This window comes from Alosa alosa, chromosome 14, assembly GCF_017589495.1.
Source record: "Alosa alosa isolate M-15738 ecotype Scorff River chromosome 14, AALO_Geno_1.1, whole genome shotgun sequence".
Classification (NCBI taxonomy): Eukaryota; Metazoa; Chordata; class Actinopteri; order Clupeiformes; family Clupeidae; genus Alosa; species Alosa alosa.
The window spans coordinates 4,388,591-4,411,290 of record NC_063202.1 but is presented as its reverse complement, the minus strand read 5'-3'; the positions used below and the strand labels follow the sequence as shown (position 1 = coordinate 4,411,290).

At 41.4% G+C, this 22,700-nt stretch overlaps 2 protein-coding genes across 3 annotated transcripts; one reads left to right on the top strand and one right to left on the bottom strand.

Moving 5' to 3' along the window:
* The first annotated feature begins 1,432 nt into the window (after window positions 1–1,432).
* On the top strand, window positions 1,433–14,646 carry LOC125307211. Of its 2 annotated transcripts, XM_048263061.1 has the most exons (5): window positions 1,433–1,885; window positions 3,171–3,712; window positions 3,909–4,256; window positions 14,131–14,319; window positions 14,474–14,646. In XM_048263061.1, the coding sequence occupies exons 2-4, from the start codon at window positions 3,179–3,181 to the stop codon at window positions 14,260–14,262; spliced, it is 1,014 nt and encodes a 337-aa protein (XP_048119018.1). In that variant the 5' UTR covers window positions 1,433–1,885; window positions 3,171–3,178; the 3' UTR covers window positions 14,263–14,319; window positions 14,474–14,646. The 2 variants fall into 2 exon arrangements, with proteins under 2 accessions (XP_048119018.1, XP_048119017.1); XM_048263060.1 differs by lacking the exon at window positions 1,433–1,885 and having other exon boundaries at window positions 2,189–3,712.
* Window positions 14,647–18,427: 3,781 nt separating this feature from the next.
* Window positions 18,428–22,470, bottom strand: kcng4b (potassium voltage-gated channel, subfamily G, member 4b). The gene is made up of 3 exons (XM_048263059.1): window positions 22,365–22,470; window positions 20,330–21,181; window positions 18,428–20,031 (listed from the first exon to the last, which is right to left on the bottom strand). The coding sequence occupies exons 2-3, from the start codon at window positions 21,083–21,085 to the stop codon at window positions 19,132–19,134; spliced, it is 1,656 nt and encodes a 551-aa protein (XP_048119016.1). The 5' UTR covers window positions 21,086–21,181; window positions 22,365–22,470; the 3' UTR covers window positions 18,428–19,131.
* Between the last annotated feature and the right edge of the window lie 230 nt (window positions 22,471–22,700).

Sequence of the window (22,700 nt, the reverse complement as noted above, 5' to 3'; positions counted from 1 at the left end):
AAATGCACTACTACAAACTACAATACTACAATAATTGCTAACTCAGCCGCAATGTAAGACATGTCATTAAATTCAGTCTACCAACAAGATGATCAGTTATTTTATATTGTTAAAACAAACTTTTTGTGAATGCCTGTTCTAATTTTTGTTTTAATATGATTCCTTAATAGACTAGCTCTAAAGTTTGCAGCAAAAACTGCCTATTGACAGTGGTGTAATTGTTCATAGGTTTAATATAGGTGATTTTCTTCCTGAAAGGAGAGGCATCCAATCACTCTGTCCAGTGTACCTTTTCTTGAACTTTGTAAGTGCTGAGGATAAGAGCTCACAAGTTTTCTGCATAAGAATGTCTTCTGGTTTGTATATTTGATACCAGCAGGTGGCGCCATTACCATTTAACATTTAGGCCCCAAGTGGGAGTGGCAGAGCGAGTCAGATGCAAGTGGGCAGAGTCAAGCCTAGGTTATAATACAATATTTGGTTAAAGCCAAACCAATAGCAGTGTTGAGCAATACATTTAAATGGAGTGCCTCAGACAATATTATAGTTAGTACAATCTCAATATTGTTGTGCATCTGATCTTAGTACTTTTTCAAAGAATAATGTAGCATTTCTTAAGTATAAGTATAAGTATGTATATATACTTTTTTGATCCCGTGAGGGAAATTTGGTCTCTGCATTTAACCCAATCGGTGAATTAGTGAAACACAAACAGCACACAGTGTACACACAGTGAGGTGAAGCACACACTAATCCCGGCGCAGTGAGCTGCCTGCTACAATGGCAGCGCTCAGGGAGCAGTGAGGGGTTAGGTGCCTTGCTCAAGGGCACTTCAGCCGCAGCCCACTGGTCGGGGCTCGAACCGGCAACCCTCCGGTTACATGTCCAGAGTGCTAACCAGTGGGCCACGGCTGCCCACTGGTTAGCCTTCTTCTGCTCTTCCAAGCAATTCAGTTCTCGAAAACATGGCTGTAGCTTTCCAGACCTGTTTTAAATACCATATCACATCCAACCAGGCTGTTATTTTGTTAATCTAAAGCTATTTTTCAGTAATCACTTAGGCTAGGCCTACTGAATGGAAGAGAGTGGAGTAAGATCAAACAGTTTAAAGAGAAATGACATGACTAGGCTTCCAACCTGATTTAAAGGGGAACTTGGCAACTATTTCAACGTAATAAACCCATTTAGAAATCATTTGGATGGTTAAATGACCTGTTCCGGAAACGGTGACTTTTCCCGCTGCCCCTAGCGTCCCCAGACGGAAAACCAACCTTGCAACATTGAGACTACCGTCCCGGAAAGAGAAGTGAGAAACAAGAAACTCGTTTTAAATAGTGTTTTCTACCTTGTAACATCCACATTGTCTGCCGAACTTATGCTAACCGTTTTGCTAGCTTGTAAACAAATCCATGTGCTTTATCGTTACCTTTTTCCACAGTTTGAAATAGCATAATGCACAATTTCTCCAGCAGAGGGGGAAATCCTGCCAAGTTTCCCTTTAAGTTTGGGTGTCGAGCCATATACTTCGAAGTCGTTCTGTTTTCCATCAAGCGATAATCCAATTTGCACATTAGCCTACCTATTAGAAAAACCAGCAAAATGGTGTTTATTAAATTGGAAACAGAGGGTGGGAAAAAAAAGTGGGAGCACCAGCAAGCAGTAGCCTTTGCATCTACGTCACAATGTCACGTCACCGTTTGTTACAACTGGGGTGGTAGGCAGAGTGGTAGGCTAGGCAAGGCAGAGTGGTACTGTATGTGTAGGTTAGCCTATAACAGTCATGTTGCATAGGCTACACAGTTACAATAGCTACAAATAGCTTCAGAATTAATCAAATATTGACAGAGAGATGCCGGCCACTTGGGAAACAATACGAAGCAAAAAGGTGACGAAAGATTGTTTTCCATTAGATCCTCATGGTTGCGGAGGATGGTGATGGTTAGTGGCTGTGAAGTGTTTTCAGAAAGGTTTGAAAGGTGCCATGTGTAAGAATTGAGGTAAAAATATCCAAAAAATGAGCTACACGCATCAAAACAATGAGAATAAATAAGGGCGATGATGTCATTTAAAAAATTACAAGGTATAGTGCTGCAGAGATATCAACCTGAATTAGCATGCTAAATTACTAGCCACAGCCCGACAGGTGTCGTAATACCAGTTTCGGCCATGGGAGGCGGTATGCGGGCAACATAACCGCCAGCCAGACTGCAAAACACGTTTCTCGGTTGTTACTCTAGGGTAGACCATAGTAATGCAACGGATCGTCATTGATCCGTGATCCGTTCGGATCAATTATTTCGGTTCGGCACACACATGATCCGCGGATTGATTTATGAAAAAACAATTGTGCGCATGTTCAGTCCACACACAGCGTGGTCATGGCGAGCGGAGGAACGGAGGAGCTTGAACGCCCCGCGTCATTTAAATCCCCTGTTTGGGAGCATTTTGGTTTCCCTGTCAAAGTTAATGATGAAGGAAAGAGGTTAGTGGATAAAACCGTGACGGTGCGTAGGCACTGTGGCACTAGAAAGCCATACAACAGTGGAAACACAACTGCCATGGCCACGCATTTGCAGCGACATCACCCCGGTGTTTCACTGACAGGAGTGAAACCGAAAGTGGCTCAACAACCGCTTATCACCGCGGCATTTAAACAGCCCCTTCCTGCACAATCCGACCGGGCTAAAGCTATCACACACGCTATCGGTGTGTTTATAGCTGCAGAAATGATGCCATATTCAGTTGTGCAAAACGAGGGTTTTAAATACATGCTGAGCGTGCTCGAGCCACGTTACAACATCCCGTCGCGCACCCACTTCAGCGAAAAGATTGTGCCAGATCTTTATGAGCAGGAGAAGAAAAAAGTTGTGGATGAACTATCTGTAGCACCCTCTGTTGCACTCACAACAGACGGGTGGACGTCGAGGGGAACGGTGAGCTATGTGACAATGGCTAGGCCTACTGAATGGAAGAGAGTGGAGTAAGATCAAACAGTTTAAAGAGAAATGACATGACTAGGCCTGCTTCCGACCTGATTTAAGTTTGGGTGTCGAGCCAGATACTTCGAAGTCGTTCTGTTTTCCATCAAGCGATAATCCAATTTGCACATTAGCCTACCTATTAGTACCCGGTGAGCTATGTGACAATAACAGCTCACTTCATCACAGCAGACTGGGAGATGAGAAGTCCGGTGCTGCAGACACGCCCCCTCTACGAAAGTCACACAGGCAGTCATCTTGCGCAGGTACTGACACAAGCAGTGGAGGAATGGAAGATAAAGAGGCCCACTACTAATATCCCAGTCACAACTGATCATGCCAAAAATCAAATAAATGCAGTGAATGAGGCAGGACTGGGCCCACAGATAGGGTGCTTTGCACATGTAGTGAATTTGGCATTAGAGAAGGGAATCTCAGTCAATAGGATGGACCGTCTCCTTGAGAGGATCAGGAAGGTGGTTTCCTACTTCCACAGAAGCACAACAGCTACTCATGTGTTTGAGACAAGGCAAGAGATGCTAAAGCCGCCTGCTCATAAGCTCATACATGATGTCCCAACAAGGTGGAATTCCACTTATGATATGTTAGAGCGTTATCTGGAGCAGCAGGCAGCTATATACTCTGCATTGACCGACAAGACCCTAAAGAAAAATGTCAAAGACATCATAACCCTCTCTGATGATGATGTGAGAGTGGCAGAGGAGGTCCTCCAGGTGCTTAAACCCCTTAAAACTGTTACATCTCTACATACAAAAAAAAATATTATTTAAAAATGATCAATTTAAATCTACATACATTTTTTATTTTCAGTAATAATGGCATTCATTAAATGTTATTGCCACATTTTTCATGTCTATGAAACATGAAAATAAATAATTGGTTTAATTAATCATCTATTCTTTTCTGCAGGGTCAAGCTGCAGAGCCAATAGGAGCAAACTTGGACACATCTCCTCCACAAAAGAAGTCGGCGATGGCAGAGCTTTTTGGAGAGACCTTTGCCAGCAAAGACATGGACAGCAAGACTCCTGCTGACATCATCAAAGAGGAGGTGGCATTCTACCTGGCAGGAAGCTGCATTGCAGTGGATGGTGCTCCACTGACATGGTGGAAAAGCAATGAGTGTAAATACTCTCATATTGCTAAGATGGCAAGATGCTATCTCGCTGTGCCAGGCTCTTCAGTTCCTTCCGAGAGAGTGTTCTCAACAGCAGGGGACATAGTGACTGCAAAGAGGTTCACACTCTCCCCAGACAATGTAGGCACCCTTGTTTTTTTGAAAAAGAATTTGAAATTATAAGCTCATGTATGCTTTGTTTTCTTTCTTTAATTCTTCTTTGATGATGTGGACGTAGGCTTTATGTCACTCACATAAAGCTATTGTTTCAAGGAAGATGATGTGCGTTCTTATGTTGCACTTTAAGTTGTTTTTTATTAATGGTCATTGGTCCATATTTAAAGAAAGGAGATGTGCCTTTTTATGTTGCACTTTAAGTTGTTTTTTTATTAATGGTCATTGGTCCATGTTTAAAGAAAGGAGATGTGCCTTTTTATGTTGCACTTTAAGTTGTTTTTCATTAATAATGTTGAAAAGAAGATATTAATTGTGCACTTTAAGTTGATTTTATATTGCTAATAAACAAAAAGACACAACTTATGTTTATTTGTCGATTTTTTTTTTTTTTTTTTCTGATCCGAAAAATGATCCGATCCGTGACTCTGATCCGAGGAACAATCCGAACCGTGAGTTTTTTGATCCGTTGCACCCCTAGGAGACCAACTCACTTTCTTGAGATATACTGCCCCCATCTTTTATAGAATGTGGAGTATGAATAGATTTTTTGGCGGACATTACACATGGCACCTTGAAGCGGAAGTAATCAAGGATTTTTGGTGTTTTATTTTCAAGAAAGCCTATGGTGTAGCCTACTATACGGAAACATAGGCCAAATACATACAGCGAGTGAAATAAGTATTGAACACGTCAACTTTTTTGTCAGTAAGTGTACTTCTGAGTCTATTTGCATGAACTTTTCACCAGATATTAGTATTAACTAGTGATGGGGACGAGACCGCCTATGCCAAGTCCGAGTCAAGACCGAGTCTTTGAAGGGTCGAGACCATGTCTGTTGGTTTACAAATACAGTCGAGTCCAAGCAAGTCCGAGTCGAGACCGAGTCCTTTAGGAGTCGGGACCGAGGCGAGACCAAGCCCATAAAAACATATCAGTTTTCATATTCATGATTTAATATCACCCCAGTTAATAATCAACAGTTAGGCCTACAGACTAAGCTAGATTGGGAATTGTTTAGAGGAGCAGTCTTAACGTCTTAATATGTTATGTGTTGTGTACCGTTTTTCTTTCTGAAATTACGTCCTTCTCCTCCCACTGTGGTCCGAGACCGAAATAAAAAAGGAACGAGTCCCCAGACGAGTCCGAGAAAGCAGAAATCGGGTCTCGAGTCCTACATCACTAGTCCACCCATATAAAAAATCTAAACATTAAAGTCCATAAGTCGAGTCTTTGAAGGAACGAGTCCGAGACGAGTCCGAGAAAGCAGAAATCGGTCTCGAGTCCTACATCACTAGTATTAACTCAGATAATCCACCCATATAAAAAAATCTAAACATTAAAGTCCATAAGTAGAGTTATGTGTAATAAAGTGTAATGACACAGGAAAAAAGTATTGAACACGCCTATACTGAAATTTCTTAAATACTCCAGGGGTTCCTCTTGTGAATCCTTATCTTTAGTTAACTTCCAAAACTGTTCAATTGGATTTAAGTCAGGGCCTTGATTTTCTTTCTCTGAAACCAATTGAGAGTTTTCTTTTCTGCTAAATGCCTTTGTGTACTGCTTTTTCTTAGCGTGTTTAATACTTTTTCCCCTGTGTCATTCCATTTTTTTTACTCATAACTGTATGTGTGGATTACCTAAGTTAATACTAATGTCTGGTGAAAGTTTCATGCAGATAGTCTCATTGGAAGTATACATGTTCAATATTTCCCCCTGCTGTATCATACAACTATCTACAGTCAAAAATGCAACATTTAAGCATGGGAAGAATATATTGTACCAGAAGAATTTGTTCTAATTTGTCTTGTGAAATTTGTTCTCATCAATCACATTTCATTCCTATCTTCTTCTCTGTTTCAACATGGGTGTCATTTGATAAGATAATCACAACAGATGCTTAGAAATTAAAACAGGCTAAACAGCCTGTGCAGGGGGGTATTCCAGAAAGGAGGTTTAACAAACACTGAGATAAAACATAACGTCTAGGTTGTATGAACCCGTGGCCACTAAACCCGAGCTGTCAGTTCCAAAACACCGGTTTCCAATTAGTTCCATCAGCCCCGTGTTAGTTAACCTAGAGTTGTGCGCGTTCATGGCAAACTTATAAAGACATCATCATCTATTAGTCGAAACCATGAGTGAAAACTTTTCAAAGGTGGAGTAGCAGGTTCTCCTCAAGGCTTACGAGGAAGAGAGAGCTGTCATAATAAAAAAGAGCGATACTTGAGCGTCTGCCAAGGAACGAGACCTTTACCGTGTAAATGCGTGCGTGTAGGACAGCCTATTACTGTAATGTCAAAAGCACAATATATGAAATAATTCAGTAGACATACTGAAATGATTTAGCTAGGGCGCCGGAGCCAGCGACCCTTGGGGCCTGGATGGCGGCCAAATCCAATATTGCCACTGCCCCAAAAGGGTTGCGGCTATAACTTTTGAACCACATGAGTTACAAATACAAACTTCCCTCTGGTAATACTTTGGGCACTATCTTGGCACGTGGTCTAAAACACGTGGTCACTGGCGAAAAGCTTATTTAAATTTAGTGGGATGTCCAGTCCACATTGGGGATGTTTTCATTATCAAACATCGGGCGGAAGGCGCAACAGGGCGTTCCAAGGTTTCTTAAACAGTCATGGGTGTGTTTTGGGCGTAACATCATGTCATCTGTCATTCCCTTTAACTGCATGCAGCGCAACTTCAAAGAATGCATTGGTATTCTAATAGTCACCGGCGTGTTTGAAGGAATCTGCGAGACCGTATGGAACAGTTATTCCTGGCCTACTGGTTAGCGCTTCAGACTCCGGAGGGTTGCCGGTTCGAACCCCGACCAGTAGGCACAGCTGAAGTGCTGTCTGTGAGGCAATTTATTGTAGCCTGCTAACCCACATGCACAAAACATAATTTCTGAAATGATTTCTTGATTTATAACATGAGATATGTCTCCATGTAGGGTAGTGTCAAATAGTGAAGTGATAGCAGGTACAGTAGATCATGTAGGCCTACATGTCACATGAGCCACACATAGGCGCTGCTTCTTCTGTCCCACCCAAACTGCATTAAAATGGTGTGTATAGCAATCAGAATCTCATTTTTTTTCGGGAGAGAAACTCCCAGACACCAGTCCGCACCCCTCTCAGAAAATACTTACAACGTCCCTGTAGGGAGTTATTTATAATTTGGCCAGATTGCTTCATTTTCCTATCCCACAACCCCCACACTTTAAAAAAAGCTTGATACGCCTCTGCTTTAATGAACACCATCCAATCATTGCCTAAGTATAGGCCTAAACCATTTCAGTCTGTTAGAGGATTTCCAGTTGAAACTTTCAAAACCAATGCAGAAACGTTGAAATGAAAATGAATCAGACTTTAGTGTAATGCTCTACAAAATGTAGACTTTAAAACATATTTTTTGTTTGTCCCCAACTTACCATTAGCTCAATGTTATCTGTGCCGCTAGCCCGGCTCCGCCTGTCTACTTAAATTCTACTCTACTAATCTACTTTTACATACATTTAAATTGGGTGATCATTGGTCATAGTTTTCCGACCTTACGCTATACGTTAAGCCTTTTCATATAGCAGTGCATAGGCCTATAAAATGCTTAATGTCAGGTTATGTCCATAATAATTGGACTTTCGGTTCGATTTTTTGACAGTTTTATGTGCTTATGAGGACCAATATGAGAGAGAAATTTGGTGATCGTTGTTTAGGTAGGCCTACATTAAACCACATGCTTTTTCCTTTCAATATAGCCTAGGCCTTGATGCTTAATGTCAGGTAACGTCCATAATAATTGGACATTGGGTTCGATTTTTTTAACAGTTTTATGTGCTTATGAGGAGCAATATGTGCAACTGGAAAGTTTTCAGACCCTTTCCACAAAGTTTTCCACATTTTGTTATCTTTCAGATTCATCTTAAAATGGATTCCATTTTTCTTTCTCATCAATCTACACACAACACTCCACCAAAAAGCAAAAAGCCTTTTTCTTTGGTTACCTGTCTGACCAAGGCCATCCGTCTTGGATTACTCAGTTTGGCTGAGCGGCCAGATCTAGGAAGACTGTTGGGTGTTCCAAACTTTTCAATTTGAGAATGATGGAGGCTACTGTGCTCTTGGGCACTTACAATGCTGCAGAAATGTTCTTGTATCCTTTGCCAGATCTGTGTCTTCACACAACCCTGTCTCGCAGGTCTACAGACTATTCTCTGCACCTCGTGGCTTAGTTTTCACTCTCACATACACCATCAATTGTGAGACCATATAAGGGATGTGTGCCTCTCTTTAGGCACAGGTGGACTCCAATGAAGTAGACACATCTCAACCATTGCTAGAAGTAGGATGCACCAGAGCTCAATTGCAAGCGTTATAACAAAGGGTCTGAATACTTATGTAAATGGAATATTTCAGTCTTTTATTTTTTATAAACTTACAAAGCACTCCAAAAAACTGTTTTTTTGTGGAGTGTTGGAGTATTGTGTGTAGATTAATGAGAAAAAATGAATTGAATCCATTTTGAGATGAGTCTGAAACATAACAAAATGAGGAAAACATGGGGTCTGAAAACTTTCCGGTTGCACAGTATGAGATAAATTTGGTGATCATTGGTCATAGTTTTCCAACCTTAGGCCTAAGCCTTTTCATAGGCAGCCTAGGCCTATAAAATGCTTAATATCAGATAACGTCTGTAAAAGAGGGTGCTGGGAGATGAACCCGACACAAGATTGATGTATACTAGTGCTGATTTAGTTAGGCAGCAATCGTCTTATAGCCTGGCGGGTCATCCTATATCATTGAAATGTATAGTCTGGAATCGAACCATTCACCTCGCTTAATCCAAGGGGCGGGCAGAGAATTGTCTTTCAAACTGCCTAGGCATGCAATAGGCCAGCGCTACGACCATATCCATTATCCGATTGGCAAAACGGCAAATACATCCTTCTTCGAAAGGAATGACTTAAGTGCATTGTGTTGCTCAACTTTCAAAGAAAAGCACAAGTCCAACTCCTCCAAAGTTGACGCCAACGCCGATTCAAACAACTGCTCTTCGTTCGCCATAGCCACCTTCCTTGTTGTTCACTGTCGCAGGATGTCGTTATCCTGTTAAGCCCGCCTTAAGACTCTAACAAAATAGAGCGCTGTGATTGGATGAAGTCCACGGCGTCAGCCAATAGAAATCCCTATGGTTTGATACTAGACGTACAGGCTGAGCAAATTAATTTGCCGCCGCTAGGGTGCATCTAGATTTCTAGGCTAATCGTCTTAGGTTGTCCAATAAGAACAGGAAGATGTCACTTTCCAAACTCTTTTATTCACACATTTCAGAAACATGCCACTCATCTAGTAGATCTCTTGACATACTTGACATAAGACCGTGGTTTCTATAAACAGAATGAATAAGACATACCGAAGTATCAATAAGTGCAATAAACATATATGTGACAATAACATTATGCACATCACATACTAATGTATTCCTGAAATAAAGCTTAATTATTCTATGCAAGCAGGAAAGAGTCTGACACTTTACGATAAGAATATAACAACTGCTCAGCTGTAGCTTACAATCTGAATATGTACATACATCTGAATATGTATAAATACCTATACATTTAAATATGTATATAAATACCTTCTGTGCAGATACATATACATTATAAATGCAGACATGGCAGAGGTAGACTGGATACTGTCCCTTTAAGACTGCACGCATTACCGTGCCGCATTAAGAACACGGAGACCGCCTCTTTAAAAGCAAGCAAAGCATGCGACCGTGTCACAGATGCTCTAAGTGGGTAACCGAGTTACATCCTAGCTTGACATCCTAGCTTGAGAGGTTTCTAAACTCCTTTTCCCCATTGGTAACTGAGGCAGTGCTTATTAATGCTAAGCTGAGTAAACATTGCATACTGAACACGCTACCATTCCTTCAAAGAAATAACAAATGTGTCGCCACACGCGACAACAATTACACATGAATAGCCTAATAATAACTAACGCTTCACATGTTACTGCAGATAAGCACACAAACATATTTGCAAAGACTTACAGTCTCATGGACGCACGGTAACAATGATAACAGAGAAATGTCCTTGTAATATCCACCGAACTCCAACAACAGGAAAAGTTCCTCCTCCACTCTGTGCAGTCGTAGATCCATCTACCGCCGGTGCGAGGTAATTGACAGTTCTGATTGGTTCTCGAGCTGAGCACTGTCTGGCCACTAAGTTAGCACGTGAACAGTGTGCAGAATCCTTGGCCCACGCATCATGGGCTGCACAGCTGGGTAGGCCTACAACTAGTTGACAGCATTTTGAACAACGTCCATAAAAATTGGACTTTGGGTTCGATTTTTTAACAGTTTTATGTGCTTATGAGGAGCAATATATGAGAGAAATTTGGTGATCACATGAGCGTTGTTTAGGTACATTGAACCTTGTTAAGCTTTTTCCTTTCATTAGGCCTCAATGAAGCAGAAACGCTTTATATCATATAACGTCCATAATAATTGGACTTTGGGTTTGATATTTTGACAGTTTTATGTGCTTTTGAGTAGCAATATGAAAGAGAAATTTGGCGATCATTGATCGTTGTTTAGGTACATTAAACCATGTTAAGCCTTTTTCTCGCCATAGGCGCCAATAAAGAAGAAAACATTAATGTGAGATATCTTCTAATCGTTGGATTTCGGTTTAGTTTTTTTGACAGGCTTAAGTGTTCATGACAGATGGCCATGAGAAATTTAGTGATGATTGATTGTTGTTTTCCGATCTTAAGCCATGTTAAGCTTTTTCACGTTAAGCTTTTAGAATGTCGCTTCTGCTCGATTTCTTTTCCCTACAGTAGCCTACTCCGAAGTACTGCGAAGTCAGAGAGTCTGGTATCCAGACTACTGTGCCGCTGGAAATGCCTTAGGAACACACCTTGTTTCTGTAGTTGAAATGGTCTATAGGTCTATGAATACATACACATCCCTCTACCAACACACACACACACACATATAGAGTAATGTCTTTGGAAAATCAGCCTTTTCAAAAGTGTGTTTGGTTTTTGTCCAACTACATGTGGTGGTTGTTGTAGTTTGCTTTGTTTTTGTGTGCTGTAAAATACTGTATACACAACAGCAAATTATTTGGGAAAAATCAAGATTTTTGAATCAATATTGCTTACATGTTTACTGTGTATATTTCAAAGTCTCTCTGCAGTTGACGTTCACTCTTGAAATATATATAGAAGCTCATGAAAGACAGAAGAGTTTTAGGTTTTGAGCAACAGTGTACATTATGTATCCATTATGACAAAAGTGTTTACAATGTGAGACAAATGCTTGCTTCTAAGATGTGTTTACAATATTTTGAATGTTGTGTATTATTTTGCAGGAGATATGTTGCATTTTGCTTAACAACTTGATTTGTGTTGATTTTTATTTTTTATTTTAAAATGTTACTGTAATTATTTAGCTTTACTTTTTCCATCTTGACAACAGTAATGTGTACTCCACTGCAGTGAGCAAAAGTGCATCCTACAGCAGCCGTTTGTTTAAGTAAACCTCTCACCTTCTCAGAGTCGAGAACCTTCTCATCCTCAGGTGGCGTGTCTAAAGTAGTGGGTGTGTCGTAGGTGTGTGAGCTCAGCAACATATCAGGAGCAAGCAGGAAACACACCTCATGTCATCATTACTTCTTACATTGCATAATAATGTTTGAGGGTAAACAGGACCCTACAGGTCCTAATGCCTGCAGTGTTCAGCGTTGCCTATAACAGTGGGGGCCGGGGCCGCAAGGGGGTGCCAGGGGGGCCACAGCAAGTTGGAAGGAAAAATAAAAGCAAAAAAACAAATACATTTGAAAAATGTAAAATACCTATTACTATGAGGGTTGTTATACAATGCCATTATAATAATTTGTTGCATATCTGAACATTATATTTTCCATGATAATGACTGGGAATAATTGTAGAGTGATAGATCTCATATAGCAGAAAGTCCCAAATGCATTTTTTACACACTGTATACTCCATCGCAAAGTGCTTGTGGCTAAAATAATTATTAGGATTAACTGAATGTATTTTTACATTTGCCGTAGTATTGTTGATGGGTTTAATAATCATAATCATATCATAATCAAGGGGGTCCTTGGCCAGAACCTAGTGGTATTTAGGGGGCCTTGTCGTGGAAAAGTTTGGGAACCCCTGGTCTATAAGACCAAGCAGTAGAACATGTAGATAAGAGATTATTTTTTCTCAAGACCGTGCATTAAAAGGCAGGCCTCCAAAAAGTCAGCTTGTCCCCATTGCTTTATGTTAACAATAACACTCTAATGTTAGAAAGAAGCATATCACAAATGCAGGGGGATGCCCATTTCCTCTCACCCAAGTGTCAAAATACAAGAAACATGCTCTTGGATAAACGTGAACTGTACTTTCTTTTCTTATCAGATGTGTTCAGGAAGGCCTCTTATAAAAACACTAAACACTAGTTGTATTTCTCAGAATTTTATCAAAAAGTCACAGAGTGCATACCTCACAGAACATTCTATGTCAACAATGTGAGGGAATACACATTGCAGTCAATGTTTGTAGTTTACTCAGGTACTGCCCCTGCATCCCAGACTCTCTGCTGCCAGTCTGGTTTTAAAATAACTCCTGCTGCCTTTTATCTTACTCACAGATGGCCTTGGGTGGAGCTTGGACTCGGGCTCTTTTTTTTGCCTTTTTTTCTACCTCCGTGTAATCAGTTACTAGGGACATTGCTCAAAATGAAACAAGCACACTCAATCACACAAAATCCCTTCTTGTTGCATTCTGCTTTTCATTGACGTTAACATGATGCATTCACAATGCAAGTGGTTGCAGAAAAGTACATTGAATGTGTGTTAGTAAGTTCATCTATTTCTCATCTATGCTTTATTGAATTTCTTCAGTTAACCTTGGATTGGACCTCAAATAAGAGAAATGTATTCACATGTGTGGTTTGATTTTGTCCCTCTCTGCAGTTATCCTAGAGTGCACATATATTCCCCGATAGGTTATACATGTGCTACCAAATCATTGTGATTTTATTTCTAATAATAACTCTGTTTTACTCGCATCACATTTATCTTGAAGCTTTCTATTTGCTTTACTTTGAACGTCATTTTATTGTTTGCTTTTTTCACTATTGTTTGCCTTTTTATTCAGTGTACCTAAAGATAAACAAGGGCTATTGTTACACTTAATTGATTGTCCTACACTTTTACTACTCGAGTGCTGGTTTATCTAGTTCCCCTTGTTCAGCAAATGACTTCATGCTGAGGGAATTTCTAAGTTAAGCCTCCAACTATATATACGTCATAACAGGTGGGTGGAGAATCATGCTCACCTTATGAATGGTAAACAGGTCCTGTAAGGAAGTTTAAAGGTTAGTTTAATACATGTTTACAATAAAAAATATATGATACCTGTTTGTGAAATTTGTGAATGTGTTGAAGGCCTTAATGTTATCTGTAATGTTTTACAGATTAGATAAAACAAAATCTTCCATTGAGTAATCCTGCTTACTGATATGAAAAATGCCTCATCGTCTTTATTATTAAAGAGTGCATATGACTAGGTTGGAGGTGTTTCTGATCATTTTGCATTGCATAAACTATAAGACATTAAATCAAACAAATCATTAATTCACAATGATGTTTCTCATATTTAGTTGCAGTGTTATTTGTGCACTGATTCTCTGGCTGCACCCCTGCATGTCATTTGCATGTCTGTCTGTCAGGGTGGTGCTGTAATATTTCAGCCTGGCCTCAGCTTTCGATGAGCTCACCTGATTTTTTTTTTTTTTGGTGACCAATAAGATTTCCACTTCCTTGCCAGAAGTGTTGCCTTGGATTTCCCCAGGGTGGTTGTGCCACTATAAATGTAAAGGAAGGAGGACAAGATGGGACAGACAATCATCAATAAGAATCACCACACCGCTGTACCGCTAGGTCTCCTTCCTCAGGGGGTTGCTACGTCACACCATTCAAACACCTGAGATGAAAAGGGTGGGTTGGAGATTTTGTTTGTTTTGAGATGAGCCTTTGTAGTGATACATGAAAACTTTTATTTACACTTATACTTATAACCTCATTTTGATATTTATATTGACTAAATCTGTTTTCTGAAAGCATTTACACACTTGGACTTTTTTACATCTAGTTGTTGGTGCTTCTTGCTCTACTGCATTGGGTGAAGACATCCAGTTCAAAGATTAAATGTATAACTTCAAGAAGAGCGGATAACTTGATGAAAGGTTGGCTTCATGGGACAGCCCCTCCAAATGTGGTACCCTCTTACCCTGACTACGCCAACCGCTCCATCTCCCCCTGGCTGTACAGGTAAGAATTACACCTGGGGCTAATAATAGATGATTTCTTGGTGTGTAAGCTGGATCAAAATGCCTTAACTTCCTGATATTTATTTTCAGAGAAGACAAAGACCAAGACAGGTTTCCATCTATTATATATTTTGCTAAATGCAAGTATAAGGGGTGCATCATTGATGGAGTGGAGGACAAAAGCCTCAACTCTGTCGCAGTGTACCGATTTCAGATGGTGTTGAAAAGAAAACGTTGTCTCTTCAAGCGGAAGCAATACTATTTTGAAGTAAGCTTTCTTCCTGTTCCTGTGGCATGCACTTGTGTTGTTCCCCAACTGCTGACTTAGGCTTTATGACTTTTGATGTTCCCCAACTGCTGACTTAGGCTTTATGACTTTTGATGAATGGCATTCTTTCATCTGTCTCTGGTATTCTTGTATTTAAGGGCTTGTATTCAACTAGTAATAATATGCTATAATGTACCTTGTAAACTTAGGACATATTCTGTGACAGAGATTCAGTCAGTATTGAATGTATTTTTTTATTTTGATTTACCCTCACATTATTGTGTTGCGGTCAAGGCACCAATTTTTTGTTGTTTGCATTTTATGCAAATTCAGAGTATAGTAACAGTGCTATGTATTTGTTTTATTTTTTATTTGTTTATTTATTTGTTTGTTATTTTTATAGATTTTTAAAAATAGTTCTGTGCATTACATTATTACTGTACATCATATCTCATTTGCATTGTACTTTCCAGGCAATTATTGCCTGGAAAGTTTAATGCAAATGAGCTATACTGTTGACTGTTGACTGTGACTCCACCTGCTGTACTGGCCAAACACATTTATTTTGATAGCAATCGGGTTGTCACAGCCACAAACACAACCCTAACAATGATTTTGAAAGATTTTAATCGATTCATTTCCATGGATTTGGAAATACGAATTACAGTAGGAAGTAGCATCAGTTTATAATCTGAAATCCAAATCACACAATAGTATTTTAGAGTCAAGCAAATACCTCTAACATGCTGAAGTCAGTGATGTGGAAGAACAAACCAATATGATATGTTCCACATTTGGAAATACCTGGAACACTAAAATATGTCAGCATTACCTCACATTTAAATGCAGTGCAATATAATGCATGTCACATCATATATGACAAAGTAGCATCAATATTGGAAGAGTATAGCTTATTATATATATTATATGAAGAGTATAGCTTATTATTATGACTGCCTTATGAATTTTTTTTTCTTTTTTTTCTTTTTTTCGCATGTCCAAATTTCCGTCAAGGATTCCCGGGACACTGAAAGACCGGGGTACACGAAACTTGGTGGGCATGTAACCCCACATGGTAGGGCAGACACAGTTTTCTGTGAATATCTCGAGAACCGTAGAGGTTTAGGAGGACCATTTTTTTGTATATTGATCTCAAGGGGCCATGTCAACCAATTCCATAACCACTCATTTCATGTATAGCGCCACCTAGTTAAACACAAAAAAGTAAAAATGAGGTGTTGTAATCGCAGGTATCTGTGACCTAACATAGTCAAAACTGCACGAAATTGGAAGTGTAGGATCATTATGACACCCTCTGATTGCACACCAAGTTTCGTGGAATTCCGTTCATGGGGGGCCACACAATAAATTAATTTATGTTACTATACACCAACTGGCCTGTAGGTGGCCGGAGACAGTTTTCTGTGAATATCTCGAGAACCGTAGGGCCTAGGAGGTCCACCTTTTTTTTGTATGTTGGTCTTAAGGGGGCATGTCAACCCATTGAAATTGAAAGTGTAGGATCATTATGACACCTTCCGAATGCATGCCAAGTTTTGTGAACTTTCGTTCATGGATGGCCTTACAAGAAAATGATTTATGTGTTCATTTAGTGACCGTACACCAACAAGGATTCCTGGGACACTGAAAGACCGGGGTACACGAAACTTGGTGGGCATGTAACCCCACATGGATAGCATGGAACCATCGTTTTTCGTTTTGATCTGTAGCCCCCCCGCTGGACTGGACCCCCCCGAAAGGAGGGTAGGGCAGACACAGTTTTCTGTGAATATCTTGAGAACCGTAGGGCCTAGGATGACCAATTTTTTCTGTATGTTTGCCTCCAGGGGTCATGTTAACCCATTCCATGTGCACACATGTGCATAAACGGATACACACGCACACACATACATTCACAGTAATCATACGTATGACACATACTCACACAGTAGAGATATGTACGCATATGTTACATTTTTTAATATTCTGTTGTTTTTGTATTTGTGTGTCGCTTTGGACAAAAGCGTCTGCAAAATCCCATAACCATAACCATAGCTATATACTAGCATTACCTGTATTATTTTGAAGAACATACAATTTGGTTGAAATATTTTTTTGTATTTCAACAATGATGCCCTAGAATTTGGTTTTACAAATGTGTCTTAAAGTCATTTTAAAACGTCCTCCTGTTAACTGTGTGTGTCTTAAAGTCATTTTAAAACGTCCTCCTGTTAACTGTTTTCTTTAACACTCTTTTTACTTGAGGCAACTGGAAAAGGACAAGAATTTAGGCTTTATACTTTTACATAACATTCTAGCATTAAATGCACAATTTACTAAAACAAGAGGGGAGTATATCTTTATACACAATCATGTGCGGTTGGCGTTCAAGGTCCTTTCCTGATCAGGAGTGTGGAATGTGCCAATGCACATGATTAAAGCAAAGGACTACTGACAATGTAACTATGATTTCCAATAAAGTCAATCTACTGCTATAGACCCTTTCATCAATAAAAACAAAAACAATGCTTGAACGTTCTATTTGGGCCCCAATCTACTTCCTCTGCATTAAGATAACATATGGAATGTTAAAAAGGAAGTCTTGTGGGGCCAACTATGATGCTGATAATGGAACTCTCTTGAAAGGGTCCATAGTCTACTGCATCCTATTTTGGCAGTTTCACTATTTTTATTCTGCTTTTCTCATCCATCCGTATTTTGTCTGCAGCTTCTAAATTCTCATTCCTGTGTCAGTTTAGTTCTCTTACTGGGGGGCCTGGCCTCTGTGCGGTAGGGCCTTTCTGCAGCCCATATGCACTACACCTACCTGCTGGTTGACATGGATGGATTGTTCAATGTGCAAACACAGGTTAACAGACTCTATGTGCACAGCTTTGATATGCTTGGCCACTTCAATTGGCCTAATGCTGATATCATTGAGAACTCAAAGCCCAACCCTAAAATGCCAATGCAGGCACAGGCAGGGTAAGCCTCACCAGATAAGAGGCTAGAATTACAATTTATTATAACAAGCTCAGATATGAAACTACTTTTTCACCTCACCTTAGTTTTGATCTGTAAGTAAAATATAAATATTATTATGCCCTTGGTGACATCCCATCCTCTTATACACTTGTCCTGTCCTGGCTCCTTCAGACCATACACAATCCTGACAAATCAACACAGTGCTTCAAGAGCACAGAAGGGAGGGAAGTGATTTGATTGGCTGTTGAGCTCAAACAGATACCAACAACCTCTTGTGATACTGAAACCGATACTTTCCATAAACGAAACATTGTGTTTACATGGGGGTGCTTTGGTGTAAGCATCAGTACCACAGTCCATTACAAGTGCCCATGACCTAGATTTGAATCCGACCCACAGTCACTTCCCAATCCCACCCCATCTTAAAAAGAAATATTCTTTACAAATATATTGATCAAAGACTGTTTTGGAGTTCCCTGATACATTATCATCCAAAACATTAACAACACACACAGAAGCTATGTTTCACAGAAGTGTCCCACTAAACATTTATTTAGAAAACAAAAATTCAAAAACAAGCTCCTGTGCAGATACACCTGAGACCTTCTCTGCTTCACGTTCAGTTACCATAGAGCAGGCCCTTGAGAGGAAAAGCACCTTAAAGGCTCTGCATCTTTCCATGTTGCTATGACACAGTCTGACATGCGAAGTGGAGAGAGACCTGTATCAATATAATACATTTCAGCTTTTCCACACTACTCTAAAATTGTCTGAAGGTTAAATTGTTTTTTCATAACCACAATTTTTCATTCAGCGCTAAAATGTTCAAAATAGCACAGTTGTCTTTATGTAACAGTTTAAATCAGTGATGATGCAATCTCTGAAAACACTGTGCTTACTTAACTAGGGAAGAAATGTCCACAAGCTAAAAAATACCCTCAAGCTTTTTACCTGTTTTGATTGTGCTCATCGCACCTCCACAGTTAATTGAATTTTATATAATATGACATCATTATATTCAGAATATTATATTACATTGTATTCAGAAAATATATTCTTAAACACACAAGCAATAAAACATGCAAAGTGTATTATTCTGAAATAGCAATAAAAACAAAAAACAGACCAATTTTAAACTACTTTCCACCAATCAGTGTTGGAGAGCAATCATGCATTGGAAGTAAGAATGGACAATTTGCGACAATGTGACAGACACGGCAGAGTATATTAAAAGTAAGAATAACAATTTCCGGAGCTTGGTGTAAGTGGCTGATACTCATGTGAGGCCTTCCCACTGTCCCAGTTCTTCACAGCATTGTCTTCACACACCCGCTCCGGGAACAGAAGAGGCCTCCCGCCCGCTCTCAGCGCGTCTTCGGAGGCTAGGGCCGCCAGGTTGGCGATGCGCTCCTCCTTCAGCTCGGCCTTGTACATGAGCTCGTGCTCCTGCTTGAGCTCCTGGTAGGAGCGGGAGAAACGGTGGAAGATGGAGGTGGCGGGGAAGGCCATGATGAGGATGCCGCTGACAATGCTGCTGAACGCCACTAGCTGGCCAGGGATGCTGTTGGGCACCATGTCGCCGTAGCCCACCGTCGTCATGGAGATGATGGCCCACCAGTAGGTGGCGGGGATGCTGGTGAAGCTCTGGGCGCCCATGCCCGCCGTGGATGTGGTGGGCGCCGAGCCCAGCTCGCTCTCGGCCAGGTGCACGAGCGGCGAGAAAAGTGTCACGGCCACGCACAGGAAGCACAGCAGCAGGCCGAACTCCCGCGTGCTCCGCTGCATGGTCAGGCCCAGCGTCTGCAGGCCCAGCGAGTGGCGCGCCAGCCGCATCACGTAGAGGATGCGCAGCGCGCGCAGCACGCGCAGGATGAGGCTCAGCTTGTCCAGGTAGCCACGGCCGCCCCCGCCGCTGACCACCTCGTCCTCCGCCTTGTCTCTCTCGTCCACAATCAGAGAGATGTAGTACGGGAGGATGGCCACAACGTCGATGATGTTAAGCGGCCCGCGGGCAAAGGCCAGCTTGCTGCGTGCTTGGACGAAGCGGAGCACAAACTCGAGCGAGAACCAGACCACACAGATGGTCTCTATTATAAACATGTGCTGACATTTCTGAGAGCACTCACCCTATGCAAGACAGAAAAAAACAGGGTGGCATTAAAAACATCAAGGCCATGAACAGCATGCAGTACAACCTGCTATTAATAACATTTTAATCAATGCTATTTGACATCAACTAGATGGCCGCTCTTGTATTTTAATTCAATCTTGATAGAAAAATATTATATATAACAAGGCTTCTCTTTTCCATTAGTGTTATTAATAGTTACTTGATGTGGGCATGAAGCTTAAAAAGTCAAAAATCACTGACACATATTATGGTGTGTGAGCAGCTGTGTGCTAACTAAACAGCTGCTTCTCTCACCCTCCTCTCCTCCTCTCTGAGGTCAGGCATGGTGCTGATGCACAGGCTGATGACGGTCACAGTGATCATCACCACGGAGAAGACAGCAAAGGCCTTGCCCAGCCAGCCCGACTCTGGGTTCTCCACCATGTCCCGCAGCATGGACATCACCCTGCGGCAGCCCTTTTCCTCTAGGGGGCGCTGCAACAGGGCCAGTCGGCGCTGCTGCAGTTCCTCGTCGTGGCGCCTGCGCTCGGCCGTCTCCTCCACGTGGGTCATCATGCGGCGGCGGCAGCAGCGTTCCATGTTGCACGGGTCCACTCCCCAGTAGTTGAGCTCGTCCCAGAGCGACGTGACGCACGCCTCGCGGAGCAGTCGCAGGCGCCCCGCCGCCAGGAAGTTGAGGATGATGCGGAACGCCGCCGAGCTGCGGTCGAAGAAGTACTCGCGCTGCGCCTCGTCATAGTCGTCGCACAGGCGGCAGATGTCGCTGCGGCTGCGGCAGAAGCGCAGCTGGCCCAGCCGCGTCAGCGGGAACTCGTCCAGTGTGCTCCAGGGGAAAGCGTAGCGGTCACCCCCCACGTTGATCAGGGCCAGCTGCTCGTGGTCCACTTTGCCAAGGGCCTCAGGCTCCCGGAGGAACTGGGCCCGCTTGTAGTAGACCCCTTTGACGCTCTCGGTCTCTGGAATCTCGGTGAAGAAGCGGTCGAGGCTGCTGTCGTCTGTGCTGACAGAGAGGTTGCTGAAGTCCCGGTTGGCATTGCTGATAATGGGCATGGTGCTGGTGGAGGGATTGTCTCCTCAGTCAGATGAGATCTAGATCTGTGCTCTGGACTAGGAAACCAAGACAGGATCGTGCCCTTGCAGACAACACTGAAGTATGGAAAAAAACATTACAGATCCTTCTTACCAACCAGAAAGATATGGGAAAGCTCAATAAAGGGAAATAATATTGATCTTGGAGATTCAAACATGTTAAGACCCAAAATAATTCTTAATCAAAATACTGACACATGTTTTGCACATGAATCAATAGCAGACTTGCCTTGAAATTCTCTTGGCAGGTTATTTCAGCAGCAACATCCAAACTAAGGGATTCTGGGCCAAGGACCGTTTTAAAACATGCCCCAAGACATGGTTTCTCCAACAACTAACATCTAACATTTCCAAATCATTGCAGCAAAACAACAACAACAAAAGCATATCCTATTAGGTACAGACAAAAACAATTGGGCTACAATCCCCCAGAGCTAAGCCTCCATCCCTTGCTTCCTCAGTTGTTATGCATATCATGCAATTGCAGTAATTATGTCACTTAGATAATTATAAAACGCAATGGTCTTCAATTCAAGGTACAATATTCAATTTTTGCTTTCAACAATAATGGTTTTACACAAGGCTGCCTTCTCTGATGGCATGGTAAAGCAATATCCCTGATCATTCAGAATCTCGGATGACATCTGTTACTGTCTGATCCTTTCTGATAGATGTTTTCAAAATAAGTGGGATGTCGCCTATAGCAAATGGCCGAATTTCAGCAGCTGGTAAGGTTTCTGCATACCAACCCTGTTGCTTTTTGGAAGGCTAGTTTTAAGTTCATAAAGAAACTTTATGCGCTGTCCTTGAAGATATTTGCTTAATCATCCTTCTCACGTCACGTGTCTCTTTGGGGAAACAGAATTGTGTAAAATTTAAGTTCTTGCATTTTTTAAACAAATTAGGGGCACCACTTCACAAACGAATCATCGTGACCATGATGAATAGTAGCTTAACTTTTGTCCCGAAAATGCATGGGGTTAATTAACGGGATATTCCCTCAACATATCTCTCAGTTCACTCCAGGTGAAAAATGACATTGTTCCTGAATATTTAAATTATTTAATCACTGCTTAGACGTGGTCGATCGTTCAGGAGAACCTATTATGTGCGGAAAGAACAATGAACAATGTCTCACACTTATGGGATTCCTATTACACAATAAGGTCAGACGAATATGAGCAACATTTAAAAGTAGTAGAAAGGAAAAAGGTGTAAAGAGATGAGTAGCCTAACTTACCCGAATGCGTTAAGGCTACAACACTCCTCCAGAGATGGGCAGGTTAACGCACGTATCGTATTTTCACCTGTTTTGTGTGACAGTTTACACCGTCCGTAGACTACATGGTGATCAAAGCAAACTAATCTGCCTGTTTCATCAGTAGGCTATCCCCCAAGTTATTGGTTCTGCCTGCCCGGGGTCAGAGAGAGTGACATATCGCTTATTCCAAACGGTCAGGGATAATAAAAAAAAAAACGATTATCCAACACCCGTGTCCTCCAAAAACCCACTACCGCATGTGTCATCTGGAGAATTGTGTGTGTGTGTGTGAGTGTGTGAGAGAGAGAGAGAGAG

Coding starts and splice junctions, on each gene's coding strand:
- kcng4b (XM_048263059.1), bottom strand. CDS start 21,085: ATGCCCATTATCAGCAATGCCAACCGGGACTTCAGCAACCTCTCTGTC. Junction 20,032..20,329: donor TCAGAGAGGAGGAGAGGAGG/GTGAGAGAAGCA, acceptor TGTCTTGCATAG/GGTGAGTGCTCTCAGAAATG.
- LOC125307211 (XM_048263061.1), top strand. CDS start 3,179: ATGAGAAGTCCGGTGCTGCAGACACGCCCCCTCTACGAAAGTCACACA. Junction 3,713..3,908: donor TGGCAGAGGAGGTCCTCCAG/GTGCTTAAACCC, acceptor TCTTTTCTGCAG/GGTCAAGCTGCAGAGCCAAT. Junction 4,257..14,130: donor TCACACTCTCCCCAGACAAT/GTAGGCACCCTT, acceptor GTGACCAATAAG/ATTTCCACTTCCTTGCCAGA.